General features: G+C 46.2%; 1 protein-coding gene across 5 annotated transcripts in view; it reads right to left on the bottom strand.

Annotated features, from left to right (window-relative positions):
• Positions 1-18017, bottom strand: part of LOC148537665 (uncharacterized) — a 259972-nt gene that overhangs the window by 184222 nt on the left and 57733 nt on the right. For all 5 annotated transcript variants that reach the window (XM_088460467.1, XM_088460468.1, XM_088460466.1 and 2 more), the window contains 5 exons: positions 17583-17789; positions 15707-15899; positions 14235-14365; positions 9165-9365; positions 3667-3788 (listed from right to left, as the gene is read on the bottom strand). In XM_088460467.1, coding sequence (XP_088316593.1) covers positions 3667-3788; positions 9165-9365; positions 14235-14365; positions 15707-15899; positions 17583-17789 — 854 coding nt within the window. The remainder of the gene's footprint in view (positions 1-3666; positions 3789-9164; positions 9366-14234; positions 14366-15706; positions 15900-17582; positions 17790-18017) is intronic.

The raw sequence follows: 18017 nt of genomic DNA, 5'->3' as shown, positions 1-18017 counted from the left end.
CTGTGCCGAAAGGAGAGGGCGTACCCGTGAGAAACCACCTTGAGAACCCAAGTGTCTGTCGTGGTGACTGACCAACACCGGGCGAACTGCAGCAGGCGGCCTCCCACTTTGGGATCCCCCAAAGGGAGGCCCGGACCATCAGGCCGCAGGCTTGTCATCTGGCTTAGAGGCCGGACGTCTGGTACTCCAGGCCTGCTTTTTGGGGCCAGCCTGTCGGGGAAAGGACTGTGCTTTAGGCCTACCCTGGGCCCTATAAGGCTGAAAGGACGACGTACCTGAACTGGAAGGAACTGCAGCAGACGGGAGACATGCAGATTTGGCTGCCACCAGTGTGGCTACAATTTTGTCCAGGTCCGAACCAAATAGGACTTCTCCATTAAAAGGCAAAGCTTCCAAGCCCTTTTTGGAATCAGCGTCCGCCTTCCAAGATCGCAACCATAAGGTGCGACGATCGGCTACAGCTGCCGAAGAAATCCGAGACGCCAGGGTACTCATATCCAGGGCCGCTTCATTGATATAAGTGGCCGAATCCCGGAGATTGCCGATCAACTCGGTCTGTTCAGCCAAACAGTCGGAATCAAAAGACGCTTCCAAAGTATCAGCCCAGCGCTCCATAGCTCTGGCAACCCAACAAATGGCCATAGCCGGCCTAGCTGCCCCCCCGCAAGGGAATAAACGGACTTTAGGCAGATCTCCACCTTACGGTCCGTAGCATCCTTCAGGGAAGACATGGAGGGCATGGGCAATGTGGCACTGCGGACTAGGCATGTCACATGAGAATCCACCTGTGGAGGGGATTCCCACTTAGAAAAATAATTATCCGCAAACGGATAAGCCACCACCAAACGTCTCTGCGGCTGGTACCGTTTGCCAGGCTGTTTACACGCCTCCTCTAAATGGTCCACCAATTGACCTGAAAGAGGAAACACTGTGGCGTCACCCTTAATATCCTTAAAAAAGGCATATTTAGATTTGGACACCGGAGGATCTTCGTCCTCAATCACCAAAGCTGTGCGGACTGCCCGAATAAGTCCAGGAATATATACCTTGGACCTTGAAAGATCCAGAATCTCCCCATCATCAGACGTCACGTCGTCATCCTCATAAGGAGCAGACAGAGACGCCACCGGCCGCAACACAGACTCCCCTTGTAACACATCCGACAAGTGCTGTACAGAACTTGTCAGTGAATTAACCTACGCAGGCTCCTGAGAAGCCTGGGGAGAGGAAATAGGGAGACTGTGGGGAACCATCAATTGCCTCGGGAAACCCTGCATGGGTGACGACACCACTGACTGCTGGGACAATCCCATCTGTGAGAACGCAGGCTGCATAGCTATCTGTCCCACCAGGGTTGCAAGCGCTTTGGCAAAACAAGCCCAGGGCGGCTCCTGCACCAGTGCCGTGCCGTGACCAGTGCCGTAACACTGCTGACCCCTCCGCACTACCCTCCCCCTCCGCTATTGGTACCTTACACGTAGTACACAGAAGCTGGAGAGGAAAGTCACTCTCAGACATGATGGTAAGTATGTGACCCCTCTCACAAATACTCGTTAATATAGCGAGAGACCACCCTGCAAGCACCGCACCGCAAGGGCTTTAGCAGAAAGATCAGGGACAGTGAAAAGGCTGACAGAAGAAATGAAAAGTACAGGCAGGAGCGCTAGCACAGTCACATACAATGCACAGAAAATCAAATCCTGCACTATCAGCGCTGATCCTCAACTACTCAGACACAGAGCCTGGTAGGACACAGCGCTGCATACACAGACCTGACCAAGTGGGGGAGAGGTATGCCGGGGGACCCAGACCACGATGCCTCAGTTTTAAGCTTCCAGCAGCGTTCACCATGCGTTGTGAAAGATGGCCACCGAGGAGCATAGAGGAGGCTGGCCTGGGAGAGGAGCGCTGCCACAGGGCCAGTCAGCGTGTGCAGAGAGGGCTGTGTGCAGCGGGGGAGGCGCCGGCTGTGAGACAGGGAAGGCGCGCTCCCCTGGCATGCATTTAACCCCTGGGACGCTGCAGCGCTACCGCTCTGCCGTGGTCCGCTGTCTCAGGGGGGTAGTGGAAGCGCAGGTTAATACCTGGCTCCACGCTGCAGCCAGTCCCCAGGGAGCCCCCTGCCTGGGGACTCTGGACCATGTTCAGCAGGGTCCCACCACGGGACCCCGCTGCTTACCTTGTTGTCCCCCTTACATCCGGCCATGGTCCCAAACAGCTGGGGTCACCGCTAGCTGTGACCCCAGATGCTTACCAACATCCCCGGATCGGTACCGGCGTTCTGGTACTGGCGGGGGTGAAGGGAAGACAGCATGGACGTCAGTACTGACTGTCCATGCTGTACTTCCAGATGTGCAGCCACAGATGCATTGTAGAAAACTTCAGGGGCTCTTCTTAGCCCCCCTCTAACAGATGCATCCGACTTCGGCCGGGCACCAAACGAAACTGAGATGCCTTGGCCCGGGGGCGGGGTATAGGAGGGGGACCCTAGTGCATCCTGGGAGGCTGAAAACTTAACTTTATGGTGCCCGATGCCTGACGTCATCACCTATACCCCAAGGTATCCTGTGGATACCCTATGGACCCTGAAGTAGAAAATCGTTCATTACACTTTAAAAAAATCTGACAGAAAATCGTTCATAAAATCGTTGGTAACAAAATCGTTGTGTCTGTATGCAGCTTAAAACCTGAACTGTTGGGGAGCCTTGAGGACCATGTTTGGGAACCTCTGGGATAACCTGCATTACTGTATGCACTTAAATCTTCATTGAATGATATGGAGTTCTTCTCAATGCTAATGTGGCCACAGTCAGAAGCTATTGACGAAATCAGTATACTTTATCTACTAGTTAACAAAAATATGCAGCTCTGGGGCTATAGTTACAGTGCTGAATTCTGGCAACATACAAACCTCGTCACCCTTCTACAAATTAGCCACAGCCTTTTTACACAAACATTTTATGACAGAGGTTCCCAAACTCGGTCCTCAAGGCACCCTAATGGACCAGGTTTTAAGGATACAGTTAATTTGATTTAACCATCTGTGTCAACTATGGATATCCTTAAAACCTGGACCACCAAGGTGCCCTGAAGATCAAGTATGGGAACCTCTGTTCCTTGGGCTTGCGGTTCCCATCACTGAAGCTATGCTGCACAACCTATCACATCTTCAGTTGATAATCAGATTCTCTGGTGGGTGTGTGGGTGTGGGTGGGTGTGTGTGTGTGAGGGTGTGTGTATGTGGGGGGGGGGGTGTGTGTGGTGTGTGTGTGTGTGGGGGGGGGGGGGGGGTGTGTATCTCACAAACTGCTGCCTAAACCTGCTTAATTTAAAATGTAAATATTCATTGACTTATTCTAAACACAAATCACCTGCATTTTCTCAAACATCATTTCAGTTAAATTTGCTGCTGAAAGAGAACTGACGTATTACCGTACAGAGGAAAATACTGTTATCCTCTGCCGCCACAGACACAATGTGATTAAATTCAGAAGTAAAGGAATAAGCTTAGTCCTTGGTAGAATGAGCAAAAACAGCAGATAAAAATTAAAGCGTAAAACCGTGTTCTTTTTTCAGAACCTGTAATCTATAATGCAATGCAAATACATCAGTAGGGAACAGTCACAGTCCACAGCAATTGTACATATAGAAAATTTAACAATTTACCAACTGGTGTTTAGTGAGACAAGTGGCTTAGTAACAGTATTCCGAGGAAGACCAAATTCATAAACACCGCCTTTCTGACCATTGCGCCAAACCATCTGGACAAACTCCCTCTGATGCTCTATCTGTATAAATGAACAAGTTAAACATAATAACATTAACAATTAAAATGCTCAAAAAGATTCTGTTTTTCACCAATTCAAACGCTTACATTTTTCGTAAATCACAAAATCTGCATTTGGAAATAGTTCATTACAATTATTTCTATATGTATATAACACAATTTTTTCATCTAAATCTACTATCCAAAATGAATTAAACTGTTGAATTTCGTACAGTACAACCAGACATTAATTATGACACAGCATTGAGGTCTTGGGTTCGTTACCACCAAGGCACTATCTGTGTGGAGTTTGTATGTTCTATACATGTTTGCCTGGTTTTCCTCCCACAATCCAAAAAGAATAGGTAGGTATTTTTTGGATTCTGGCAAAAAAAATTAACTGTAGTGTACATGAGGTAGGGAATATAACTCCTTCGGGGCAGGGACTAATGTGAATGACTAAATATTACCTGCAAAACACTGAAGAATATGTGTGAGCTAGTTAAACAACTTTAATAAATAAATTACTGGGCTGGCAAAACAAATTTCCAGCTGCAGCCAACAAATTCATTTACAGGAGTCCATGCGGTCTTCTAGTAATTTCACATAATTAACACAAAGGAAATAAGGGGTATCCCCGTTCATCAAATTTATAACATAAAGTACTGTACATAGGGCCTGCTTCAGAGATGGACATAGTAGCACAGGCGCTACGTCTTTGTACGCAGAGGAAGTGGCGGCCCCGGGGGTGTTTGTACCCTCTGCAGGTCTGGCACATATGAGGGCGGCAGTACCAGCCACGTTGATTGCGCCCTGTGCAGCTGCACTGCATGAACGTCCCTTTAGCCGGCCCTGTGCAGAGGCTGTTCTAAAATATGCAAAAGCCACAGGAGGTGCAGCCCACTGCTGGCTCCGCTGATCCACTGCTGCTGGGATCCAGAGACACAACATCAGATTAACTGTGTAACCATCGGACATCTGAGTAATTCTCAGGTTACTGAGGATGTTCGGCAAAGTCACGCCTCCAGGACCCCTGAAGGTGCATCCAAGGACGCAGTCACTGTCACTGGCTTCTGCATGCCCAGAAATAGGGTCGTCATGCACCTGTTTTCTGGAACGCTCCCTGTTGCCGCCCCAAACAGCAGCATTTCAATCATGCTGCGGCTTTTGGGCACGGAGACTGACGTCACAGAAACAGATCTGCACAGCGCGGGTCCTGCACATGCACAGATCTGCAAACATCTGAGATTTACATACAGTATATATCGAAATGTAAATCTCTGAATTAGGCTCATAGCCACAAATACTACATCGCACTGAAACTCACAAAGTGCATGACAAATATGACGAGCTTGAAAAGATTTTGAAGTTATCAAATCTAAATAGTAAAGTAAATAGTGGCATAACAATAAATTATTCTGTGCCATAGCAACATTTTTAAAGAGTCCTTAAAAATTCCATTGGTATGCAGGGTCAAGTGAGTCATTAGCAAGAAGACGGAGACATTTGGTGCTCAGTTAATGCAGAGAAGAGCAGACAGATACTGCGAAGGAAGAGATGCATTAAAGTGCCAGCAGAACCGGAGGTCTGTGGTGACCTATCACCAGAACCCAACATGTTGTGATATAAGTGGATGCCTGTACCTTCTATAACACAGATTAATAATCATTAGGCACAGATAATACTGTCACAGGGAAACAGCTCATATTTTTGTTATCCAAAGACAATTGGGGGAGTTAGAAGTGTATGTTTTGCTCATTTATTGCTTACGTTATAGCACTATGAACTTAATAGTATAAGTGTGAGGTACACGGTCATCATTTACAGCATTGGTTTTATGTCATACTGATTCCACTCTCACTAAGCCCTTAAACCATTCGTATCTTCTTCCACTTTGTAATAAATGTACCTTTATCTATTACCTTCTTTGATTGAGCCTTAAGCTGGGAACACACTGGGCGATATAACAGCTATTCAATCGATGTGCAGGACAGCAGATGGGCCATATAACTGCAGATTTATCTGTGCATCTGCTGGTGTGTACAGACGACCTGCTGATCACCCATACACATGCTGCAAGAACCCGGCGGAGAGTAACTGCTCAACTGGGGTGGGTAAAATTAAATGCCCGCCCAGTTGTGATGTCAGACCAAACACATTGGGCAGACGACAGGTAAGTGTATATGCACTTACCAATCGTCAGATAGGTTGGCGGGTCAGATCTGGGTGCAGGCATTGCATTGAGAAGTGAATATATATTATCATTTACTTATATAGCAACAGCATATTGCACTGCGCCTTACAATTATACCTTCAATTAACTAGTCACACCCAATTTTTTCTCAGCTGCCCAAATTAAAATGCAGCTATACTGAGGAAGGTTTTTCCACTCACATGTCAGGGCAGAATAGATGGTGTAATGGTTAGCATTGCTGTCTCACAACACTGAAGTCATGAGTTCATGTCATGGCCCATTTGTTTGGAGTTTGTATGTTCTCACCATGTTTTCATGTGTTTCCTCAGGGGAACTCAGGTTTCCTTCCAGAAACATAAAGCTAAATTGGCTTTATACAAAAAATTAATAGGGAACATTGTAAACTGCCCAGGGGCAGAGACTGATGTTAATGACTGAAATATACTCGATATAAATTGATGTGAAACATGTGTGCAGTGTGCACTATATAAATAACTATTAATAAATGATTCTGTCTTGGAGATGTATTAAACCTTCCAAAAAGATAAACTAGAGAAGGTGCCCATAGCAACCAATCAGCTTTTAGATAAATGATAGCTAGAAGCTGATTGGTTGCTATGGGCTTCTCCACTTTGTCACACCTGAGGGTTTTCTTGTACCCAGACTGGAGTGTATGGCAGGAGCTGGACTTATGGCTACATGAAGAAAACCAGGTGGCTTAATTAAGTTCCTACGCATAGAGTATGAAAAGAAATGAAGAAATAGGCACTGAATACATTCTAGTAGATGAGAGTCCTAGGAGGTCAAGAATCCAGTATGTAATGATATAGCAAGAAATCACTGAGCTGGAACAGACTAGTAATGACCGTACTGGGACCGATGTAATGGCCGGGCTGGGACTGGCTAGTAAGACTAGACTGGAATTAGTGTAATGTCCGGCCTGGGACTGAAGAGTAGTGACCTACTGGAATCAGTGTAATGGCCGAACTGGGACCAGCTAATAATGACTGGGCTTTAACCGATGTAATGGTCGGGCTGGGAATGGCATGTAATGACCAGGCTGGAACTGGAGTAATGGTCGGACTGGGACCAGCTTGTAATGACCAGGCTGGCAAAGTGTAATGGCCAGACTGGGATCGGCTAATAATGACCAAGCTGGAACCGGTGTAATGGCCATGCTAAAACCAGCTAGTAATGACCGGGCTGGGACCAGCTAGTAATGACCAGGCTGAAACCAGTGTAATGGCCGGGCTGGGACCGGTATGTAATGGTGGACTAGAACAGACTAGTAATGGATGGGCTGGGACTGGCTAGTAATGACCTACTGTATTCCGTGTAATGGCTGAACTGGGACTAGCTAGTAATGACCAGACTGGAATGGTGAAATGGCTGGGCTGAAACCGGCTAGTAATGACCAGGTTGGAACTGGTGTGATGTCCAGACTGGGACAAGTTAGTAATGACCAGGCTGGACCCGGTGTAATGGCTGTGCTGGGACTGACTAGTAATGACTGGGCCGGAACCAGTAATGAGAATAGTGCTGAAGAAGCAGGATCACAGAATGAACTGTAGCTACTACTGGACCAGGATGGCATCTAGCAACAACTTTGTACTGGCAACTGGCCAGCACACTGGCGGCACCCATGCACCAAAGCCGGCGGTAACCCTGGCCAGCGGGAACCACCAGGAGCCAGAGGACCTTAGCGCAAGCCAGAAGAGACAGCGTAAAGGTACTGTAAGTAAGCAGGTGTGACACTCCGGAGTGTGACACACTATCTCTATGGAAGGTTTGATACATCTCCCTTTAGCAATATGGAGTGCACTGCTGCACTGGCTTTTGGCTGTTGTTTCGTCTTCTGCTCATGCATGGTACCATCTTGTCACTGTGTTAGAGTGCCACAGTCCACTCAGCTCCAGACACCCTGCAATATGCCCAAGTATACATCCTGCAAAGGCATACCGCTTACTTTTATATATACCAGCAGCACTGCTACCCACATACATCACCGGCTGGTTACATGTATGAGCTCAAGCTCTGCTTCATCCAGGATACTGTGTGTATGTAACTGCGTACGGCTGTACAAACATACTGCTACACAATAAACCAAAGTACTGTTTAAGTCCTATTCTGTCTAATACATCTTGTGAATGTGCTGGTGTATACTATATACTCTGCATTCCAATGCCAAATAGTACACACAATCTTCTCTGTCTAAATTGTCCTATGCTGCTTGACCACAAAAGCTGCATGATCCTGCAATGGCTATAATTACTATTATTATGCAAGTCAATATAACTTGGTACAGCGTTTTACTTAGTCACGGTGAATCCAAAGTAAAATGTGCTGGAAAATGGATAAATAATAAACAAACAACAATGACATCATAGATTACTTCCTATCATTACCATTTATATAACACTAATCATATTTCGCAGAGCTGTACAGAGAGTATGTAAACACACACATACACTAGGGGCAGGATGTATCAAGTACATCCCGCCCCCTATCGTGTGCATAACGGCATTTTGTAATGCCAGTATCTATGACTACTTACCTCCCAAGTCAGTTCTTCTGATGTAGATCAGTCCTGCCAAAGTACTGTCTTCAGGGTCCATGACCCTGGAGTCCTTTTGTGCATGTGCGGCCCTCAGTCAGCGCTTGAGAAGCTGTGGGGGGAAAGATGCCCATAGGCTTCTGTAGACAACAGGCATTGCTTATCGGGCAGAAGATATGGATAGTTATGTTTTCTGGAACTTGCTGCATATTTCCGATATCTGCTGCAGACCTTTCTGATACAAACTGGTAAGCCATATGTATTGCGGTAAACTGCAATTCTGAGGTTTTACCTAATTTTTACCAATGATACATAAATTACCACCCTAGGGCAAATAAATTACCAGTATATTTTGACTGTGGAAGATAACTGATGTATGAGGAGGAAACCCAGGTATATACATGGAGAACGTACAAACTTAACACAGATAGGGCCCTGGTTGCAATTGAACTGACGATTGCTGCAGGAAAGCAGCATTGCTAACCACCGTGCTCCCCATATTGAGCTACAAATATGTGCACATTTTGAATAGAATTTTAATTAGAAACGGAACTGTCCATTAGTCCTTGTATGAATTAAAAGTATTGGCAAAAAGCTGGGGGGTTTTGTTTACCAATAAAGCCATAATGAAGGGATATCTATTTACTTACTTGGCTATTCAATACATTTCTAATAAGCTGCAAGTGAAGCCTCAGGCACTGGCATTCATCCCTGTAAGCTTCCAGGAAGTATCTGGAGCCAATGTCAAACCGTGGGCGCCTATGCATGATGTCAGTAATCACTTGTGCCAAGGTAAATCTTTCTTCTGGATCAAGAACATGCTGGTAACCTTCATAGTAACTATCTACGAGCTGATTAGAAAGTACAGGAAGATATACAGTTCATATTAGATATTGTACAACAATGTAGCTTTTTTACACTGCAGCCGAAGCATAATGGAAATCTGCAATGTATTAATTACTAGAGGTAATTTATAAAAGTGCCATAGACTCTGGTCCTTAAAATAAGCCAACAGTCATAGGACAATGAATAATGTTGTCACTAAAGAATCATTTTGTTGACTTGCCAAAAGAGGAATAAATAAATAAAATGTGTTTTTTCGATATCACATTTTAGAAAACTAATTTGCAATGTTAGTTTAAGTTTAGTTTTTTGAACTAAAGAATAGCAAATATCTGACTGTTGTTTATAAAATACAGTATGTCACATATAAAATAGCTTTGTACATTAATTTAGTTTTATTTTCAACTTGCTCAGTTTTTGCAAAATACCTCTATATACAAGAGGCATACTTTAAGCAAAGCCCCAGCACTGATCTGGACAAAAACGTACAAAAACGAACGTCACATTTATATTGATTATAGACAAGTGAAAATGCAGAGGTATTTTGCACAGATCGATCTTCACTACTGAACAGGTAATTTTGCAGAGGTGTAATGCTGAAAGTTACTATCTTGAAGTTTCGCTTTGATATTATGCAGATTTCTGTTTCACAGAATGTAATTTACTGTCTATGAACAGAGGTGGGAATACGATGCTCAGCTGTGTGTTGTGATTGGGGTAGGACCATACGTGCCTACTTTTGAAAAAGCATTTCAGGGAGATTCTGAAAGAAACATCTATGAGTGTGCGGTGAAGTGGTGTAGTGTACTGCTACATCTGATAGGTGTGTCATAAAACTGACTTACAGCCACATGTCAATGAGCCCAAAGGCAGTTTTTAAGATCTGTTTGTTGATGAAAAAAACACACTGGTACATTTCAGAAAATGCATGTAGCCATAGTGATCATTGTGCCTTATAACCAATACAGGGAAATTATACTAATGAACCCATTTCAACGTATATAGGGTTTTTTGGTATATAACAGCTACATAATGGGAGTAAGGTGCAATCAGGGAGATTGCTGGGCTCTTCAGGAAGTCAGGGAGATTGCTGCTATTTCAGGGGGTCTCCCTGACAATCAGGGAGAGTTGGCAAGTATGGGTAACAGAGGCGTAACTAGGGCAGGGCGAGCGGGGTACGTGCCCTGGGCGCCGTGGCAGGCCCAGCAGAGGGGGGTGCCGCCGGCCAGGACATCGTACCCGCACCGCCCTCCCGCCACCATTGCACCAGGTCCCAGACGACTTCATTACTGTGAAGAGCACTGCCTGCTGTTGCTGCTGGGAACTGTAGGGGGAGCTGCAGCAGAAGTGTGCAGCCCCTCCCAGGCAGTGTTGCTATTCAGAGCTGACGCCGGAGGCCAGGATGAATCTCCTTCCCCAGCGCTGTCTCTGCTCCGGACCAGCCACTGCAGCCAGGTAAGTATTATTATTTTTTTGCTGGTGGGGGTCGGGCTGCCAGTGGGGGGAGGGGTAACTTTCAATTGATGTCAGCCTTGGTTTTACTTGGCTGGCTGCATCTATTCTGTGTGAAAGGTGTGTGTGTGTGTGTGTGTATCTGTGTCAGTGTGTCAGCATGTGTGTGTGTGTCACTGTGTCAGTGTATGTGTTTCACTGTGTGTCAGTGTGTGTCAGTGTGTGTGTGTGTGTCACTGTATGTGAGTCACTATGTGTGTCAGCATGTGTGTGTCACTGTGTGTGTATGTGTGTGTGTAGGGCTGCAATCAGAAAGTGTGGGGCCCGGGACTGATGTAATAGACAGGACCCCCCCTCCCCAGGGGAAATTTCTGAAAGCAGCCCTAATATGGGGGTGGGGGTGTTGAGGGGCGGTGTCTGAGGAGGGGAAGGGAAACTCGCTAATTGAGCCCGGCAACCGCAGTGTGGTTAATCGTGTGTGTGTGTGTGTATTATATATATATATATATATATATATATATATTGCACACACATTTATACATATATACACACACACACATATATAGCCTCTTCCCTGTCCGAACAACACTTCACACCCACCCCTTATAGGTTTAATGTTTCTCTCCCCTTTACCCCCTCCCATTATAAAATATGTTGCATTAGTTTCTCCCCCCTCACCCCACTCCTTAAATAATATATATAATGATTTATAGCACCTACGCTAATGGGTGGTCTGGGTTCTGCTCAGTCCTCCCGGGCCCCAACATTCCTACTTGGGCAGCTGAGCCCCAGCAGCCAGCCTACTTCTGGCCCGTTGTCTTCTTGGGGTCCCAAGGTGGTGCGGCGCTGTCATCATCACCGGAGGAAGGAGGACAACAGGAACAGCCAGGTGCCGGCGGTCAGTCGTATATTTGTAAGTCGCCCGGCACCTGAAGGCAGTTGGTTGGGCAGAGAAGCTCGGCTGGAGCATCCTCGCTACAGCCCTGCTTATGCGCAGATGCTCAAATTGGCTAAACACTGCCCAAACGGAGCATGTTTGTATCGGACCAGGCAGTGAGAGACAGCCTGTGTCTGTAGCAGAATGGCAGACAACTGAGGGGCCCGGCACAGAGGGAAGGTGTAGGAGCGGACGGCGGGCCCTTCCTCACTGTCTGAGTGTACGGGCCCGGGACTCCAGTCCCGGCAGTCCCCCCCAATGGCGGCCCTGTCTGTGTGTGTGTCACTGTGTCAGTGTATGTGTCAGTGTGCATGTCACTGTGTGTCTGTCACTGTGTGTATCTGTGTCAGTGTGTGTGTATGTGTGTCAGTGTGCAGGTCACTGTGTGTCTGTGTGCATGTCACTGTTTGTCTGTGTAGGGTGTGTGTGTATGTGTGTCAGTATCTGTGTGTGTATGTGTGTCAGTGTGCGTGTCACTGTCAGTGTGTGTGTATGTGTGTCAGTGTGCGTGTCACTGTGTGTGTATCTGTATCACTGTGTGTGTCTGTGTCAGTGTGTGTGTGTATCTGTGATGATGTGCTGAGAGACGACACGGAGGGGAGGGATGGTGTGGCTGAGAGATGACAGGGAGGAGGTGATGGTGTGGCTGTGAGACTACGCAGGGGGAGGTGATGGCGTGCTGAGAGACGATGCAGGGAGGGAGGTGATGGTGTGGCTGAGAGATGATGCAGGGAGGGGAGGTGATGGTGTGGCTGAGAGACGATGCAGGGAGGGAGGTGATGGTGTGGCTGAGAGATGATGCAGGGAGGGGAGGTGATGGTGTGGCTGAGAGATGATGCAGGGAGGGGAGGTGATGGTGTGGCTGAGAGACGATACAGGGAGGGAGGTGATGGTGTGGCTGAGAGACGATGCAGGGAGGGAGGTGATGGTGTGGCTGAGAGACGATGCAGGGAGGGAGGTGATGGTGTGGCTGAGAGACGATGCAGGGAGGGAGGTGATGGTGTGCTGAGAGACGATGCAGGGAGGGAGGTGATGGTGTGGCTGAGAGACGACACAAGGGGGAGATTGTGTGGCTGGAAGACGCAGGGTGAAAGAAGTTACACAGGGGGAAGGAGTCTCGTTGAACCGCTGTTGTATGATGATGACCTTGTTAATATTCGTACACAAACAGGCATCTTCCAGACGATGTAACCTACAGTACATGAATATTGAATACCGACTGAAGACGCCATCGTCCCAGGGAGGATACATCTCTTCAGAGGTACCAGATTGTGAGAAACCACCGCATAGGTAAGGTGCATATGGAATGGAAAGGAATGTTCCCAGAGTGACTAGAAATGGGTGGTGTGTCATGTCGACACACCACATTCGTCATGTGGCCACGCCCATTCGGTATGTGACCACACCCTTTTTTTGGCGCGCACCTACGCCGCACGCACTTTTTGTGTGTGTGTACCATTCTTAAACTCGCCCTGGGCTCCAAAAACCATAGTTACGCCACTGATGGGTAGGACTAAGAGTCCAGACCACGAATAATGCACAAGTTACACTTGCAAATGAGGGATACATCTCAGAGGTAAAAGGAAAGCTCTATAAAATGATACACCTTGTACATTATTTATTGAATATTTGGGATGTGGAAAGGAAGCTGGCTGTTGAAATGCCGACCGCCGACTTCCCGACACTGAAAGCCCGGCATGGGACTAAAGATAGGTGTCTAAATACCGAAGCCTATCATTAGCCCCATGTCGAAATCCCAACGCCCGACACACCGAACGTGGGTAAGCTGGGCGTCGGGAGCTCTAAGCCACAGGGTTGAGGGTTAGGTTTAGGGACTCCCGTGGGGACTTAGGGCTAGGCACCCCCCCGGGAGGGTTAGGGTTAGGCACACCTGGAGGGAGATTAGGGTTAGGCACCACTAAGGAAGGGTTAGGATTGGGGGGGGGGGGGGGGGGGGAAAGGGTAGGCATAGCCTACTCAACTTCCCTATCGGGATCTTCATTTGCCGGCCTTCCAGCCTCTATATTTTAACCACCGGGCTTCCGTCCGGCGGTATTACATACCCGACCCGAATCTTTAGGCCACGGGTGCCAGTTTCTGTGTTGAAGCTATGGTGACTCATTTTCTTATTTGCACCATGACAGAGAACAATACTTCATGAAGCTACAGCTCTTCTTGAAGCTTTATCACATTTTTCTGGAACCAATATTGTTATTATCCTTTATTTATATATTGCCACAAGGGTCTTACGAAGTACATAAGCAGAAACGGTGTAAACAAAAAACATAAGTGCAAAAACCTTACAGTGGGAAACATTGTAGATACATGCTATACTGTATAAACGATACTGCTTATGTAGTCATATTACCCATAAAAGCAGCGCAGGCTGAAGCCAAGGGATTAATGCTGTTCATGGCCATGGCAGTGGTGAGGAGATGAGGGAAGAGGGCGCCACTATAGCCATTAGAGAAAGAAGCAAGTACAGTACCTGTTGTTTATTTTCTAATAGGGAGCATTCCCAAGTCCACAGGTCAAGCAGCAGAGCGCAGCGATCCACGTTCACATGTGCCCAGTCTGAGAGGTCCACAGCACTCACTTCCTTTTTACTTGACTTAAAACCTTTCAGATCAATGATAGAACTACTTGCATCAGTTTGATTAAGATACCCGATAAAAATGGCAAATTATCAAATGTATATAAAAAGTATGGGCTGTGAAACTGAATAGTGAATTGTGAATAATGTCCTATAAAACTGGAGGCCAATGGCCAATGAGCACTCTGTGGGCAGAAATTATAATAATCAATAATTCAGGTTCAAATTTAGCAGAGTTAGGGCTTTCATGTGTTCTGTTTTCCCCGACATCTTTAATTCATGATGTGTAATTTTACATAATCCAGATTCAATAGGTTGCTGTAACCATTTTAATTGGTATGTAAAAGGAAGCATTGAATTTATGGCCTAAATAAACACAGATGTTTCATGTTCTAAAATGTTACAAAAATGGGGAAGTGTATATGTCAGACTTTTTGTACCTTATTCGCAAATAAAAAAAGAAACTGAGGTAATGGAGTAAATGGAGTAATCAGCTGACACAAATGCTACTGAGTATGTCTGAAAAGCCTCCTGGCTGCCAGTGTGAATGCGAATATCATTTATGGTCATCGGTAGTAACTGTGGCAACTCATCATTTTGTAAAGTGAAAAAATAACAACAACAATGAATCATCCGCCAATAAACAAGGAACAATAGTTGGATTATAGAGCCTGTTTCACTACAGAACGCTATTGCGATCGCAGCTGCGATTACGCAAATGATTGCATCGCAAAGCTAGCATAGAGACTCCCAATACCGCTATCTCATATCTGTAAGACCTCACTGACCTCCGTATAAATCAGTAACATCAGCCTCTTATGCACAATTACAGCAGCCCTGACCTGTCTCAGAAACTACAACTGTCGTCGTATGCCATCGCAGTGGCTAATTTATGCACGCCCATGTAACGCCGTTTAATGGACTGGCACGTCTGCAATTCTCCAACCACTCCCCCGTCACCACCCCGAAACGCTGACTTCCTGTCCCTCCATCTGCAATGGCTTTCTTTCTGCGTGAGTCATCACAGTGAGATTGCAATGCTAACTTACACACGCACTGCGAAGCGTATTCATGCACAGTACGCACCATCGGCCGATCTGCGTATGCTGATGCAGTTGTGATCCCTAATGAATCAGGCCCATAGTTCTATATTTACAGGAGGACAATGTGGAAATATCACCATGGTTTGGTTCAGGAGAAGGCAGCTTGTGGCCCTCCAGCTGCTGTGGAGCTACACATCCCGGCATGCCCTGCCACAGTTTTAGCATGCCCCAACAGCAAATTGTAGCAGGGCATGATGGCATGTGTAGTTCAACAGCAGCTGGAGTGCCACAGGATACCTACCACTGGTTTGGGTGATGTCTTACTTTTTTCCCTCTCTATGATCAGGGTTGTTAGAAGCAGTAATTGATCTTGTAACTCATTTAGATCTTCAAGTGCTGCATCGTATATAATAAATGCTCCTTTCTGATCCTGAGTGTGGACTATTCCATCTTCTACTGTGTAGTAGTCATCTTGATTTTCAACCTCTGAAAACTCCATGAACTTTGCACTGTGTACCTGGTGGTGGAGATAAATGACACAACAGAGAGAGGCAGAATGTATTTCTGTGAACAGTGTAGTGATACATGATTACAACAATAGCATACACCGATACCACTCTGCAGATGGTCTGTTTAATAGCATACACACGGTCAGATTTAAAGGATGATTTAAACAATAACGATATCGTTTGATCGTTTAAAGCGTCCTTTTTTTGCCCCCTCAAATGACAAAACGATGCGCTGGCATGGATGGTCGATATCGATATCAACCATTGCCCATGCATGCAGGCCAACCTGGTCAGCCTGGTTACTATAGGGACGAGGGTCGTTATAGTAGTTGGGGGAACGGTGCATGTGCTGGATGTTCGATAACGATCATCCAGCACATCCAGCACATGTAGGACGATCAGACAACGATATCCGATTGTTGTCTGATCTGACAGTCTACACGGTCCATAACTATTCATGACCACCTTCTGAGCTATAATAGGAAATATAATGCTTTCCATGAGTTCTGTACTTGCAAACAAAGGTGTAACTACCATTGGTGCAGCTGCTATGGGGCCTGTCCTCTACAGCTGAGGGGGAGGGCCTGTCTTCTTGTCTGTCCCATGTCTCTATATAAAAGTTTTACATATATTGCTATGAGGCCCACAAATGACTGGTTACTGTACATCCCTGCACGCAAATAACCTTATAAATAGCCAACACAAAAATAATTAGGCAAACTATGAGCCATGGCCATGAATAATCTCCAAGCAAAGTTATTTAAAAAACAATTGGGGAAGCTACATCAAACCTTTATAAGAGATAAAGTGGAGATGTTGCCCTTAGTTACCAATCAGCTTCTAAGGTTAATTTTTCTAGCACAGCTTGTAACATGACAGTTAAGCTGCCCATCCACTAGGCGATTAAACTTAGCGATGGAACGATTACTGCCCGCAAATCAGGCAGTAAAAGGTTAAAAACGACCAGCGATGCGCGCGCGCTGGGCGTTTTTAACATCAATCATCGCCCAAACATGACGGTCAGGTTGCCATGTTCGGGGATGATTGATCTGCATACACTAAACGTCCGAACGTTCAGTGTATGCAGTTCACCTCGCGGGAGACAACGGCGTCGTAATAGTGCCGTCGTCCCCTGCATCGTTAAGTGGATGGGCAGCTTTAGAAGCTGTTTGGATCATATGGACAACTTCTTCACTTTATCTCTCCAAGATTTTATATATCTCCCCCATTGAGTGAAATTCATGGGAGGTCTCTACAATAACAACTGCTAGTCACAAGTGGCCATAAACATCTGTGTGTGAAAGTGTGTTTCCTCTGCTTTGTCCACAGAAATTATATAGGGATTCCATATTTTGTCTGCAGATGAGAATATGCCCTATGTGTACGCATGAGGCATGCATGATGTGCACCCACACACCACTCGGGCAGCCACAACCCAAATCTGTACTCTATATACCGGGACACTGATCCTGGCCATGAACTTGGAGAATGTGCGGCACAGACAGTGACATTGGCAGCAGCTCCAATCCAGTGGCGTCACATCCCCAGAAATAGGTGAGAGGGTGTGTTGGAGTGTGTGGCTATGTGGGAACACTCCTCAAGAAGACCCTGCGCACACCTATACTAACAGATATGATACAAATACAGAGACAAAAACACAGATATGCAGGTACATCTCTGCTGAATAATACCTTACAATCAGCAGGAGTTTGGTGCATATACTGATGAGACCCAAGTCCTCCTGACATACCAGACCCTCCCTGAGCAGCATTTATCCAGCAGGTTTCTTCACCTGTGCTGCGCACCAGGCTACCAGAATTACTATGGAGGCCGCAGGTGTCAATTGTCAGCGTTCTCTCTATGGATCGGAAATAGTTTAGGAATCCAAGGCAGACACGCTGAAATAAAAATCAACAAGATCACTATGGTATGTACATCAACCACTAGATTAACACATTGATAATATTGTTAGCAAAACCAGGCTGGTGCTTTGATCTGTTGGAGAGTTAAGGTGGCCACACATCTAAAGATTATCTGTCCAACCAGCCAACTAGTTGATTGGTTGGAATGAAAATCTGGTAACGTATGGGAGTAACTGATGATCAGCAATTTGCTCCTAAATGCCA

Source organism: Taudactylus pleione, unplaced genomic scaffold (assembly GCF_031769625.1).
Source record: "Taudactylus pleione unplaced genomic scaffold, aTauple2 ptg000046l, whole genome shotgun sequence".
In the NCBI taxonomy this organism is placed as follows: domain Eukaryota; kingdom Metazoa; phylum Chordata; class Amphibia; order Anura; family Myobatrachidae; genus Taudactylus; species Taudactylus pleione.
This window is presented reverse-complemented; position numbering and strand designations above follow the sequence as displayed.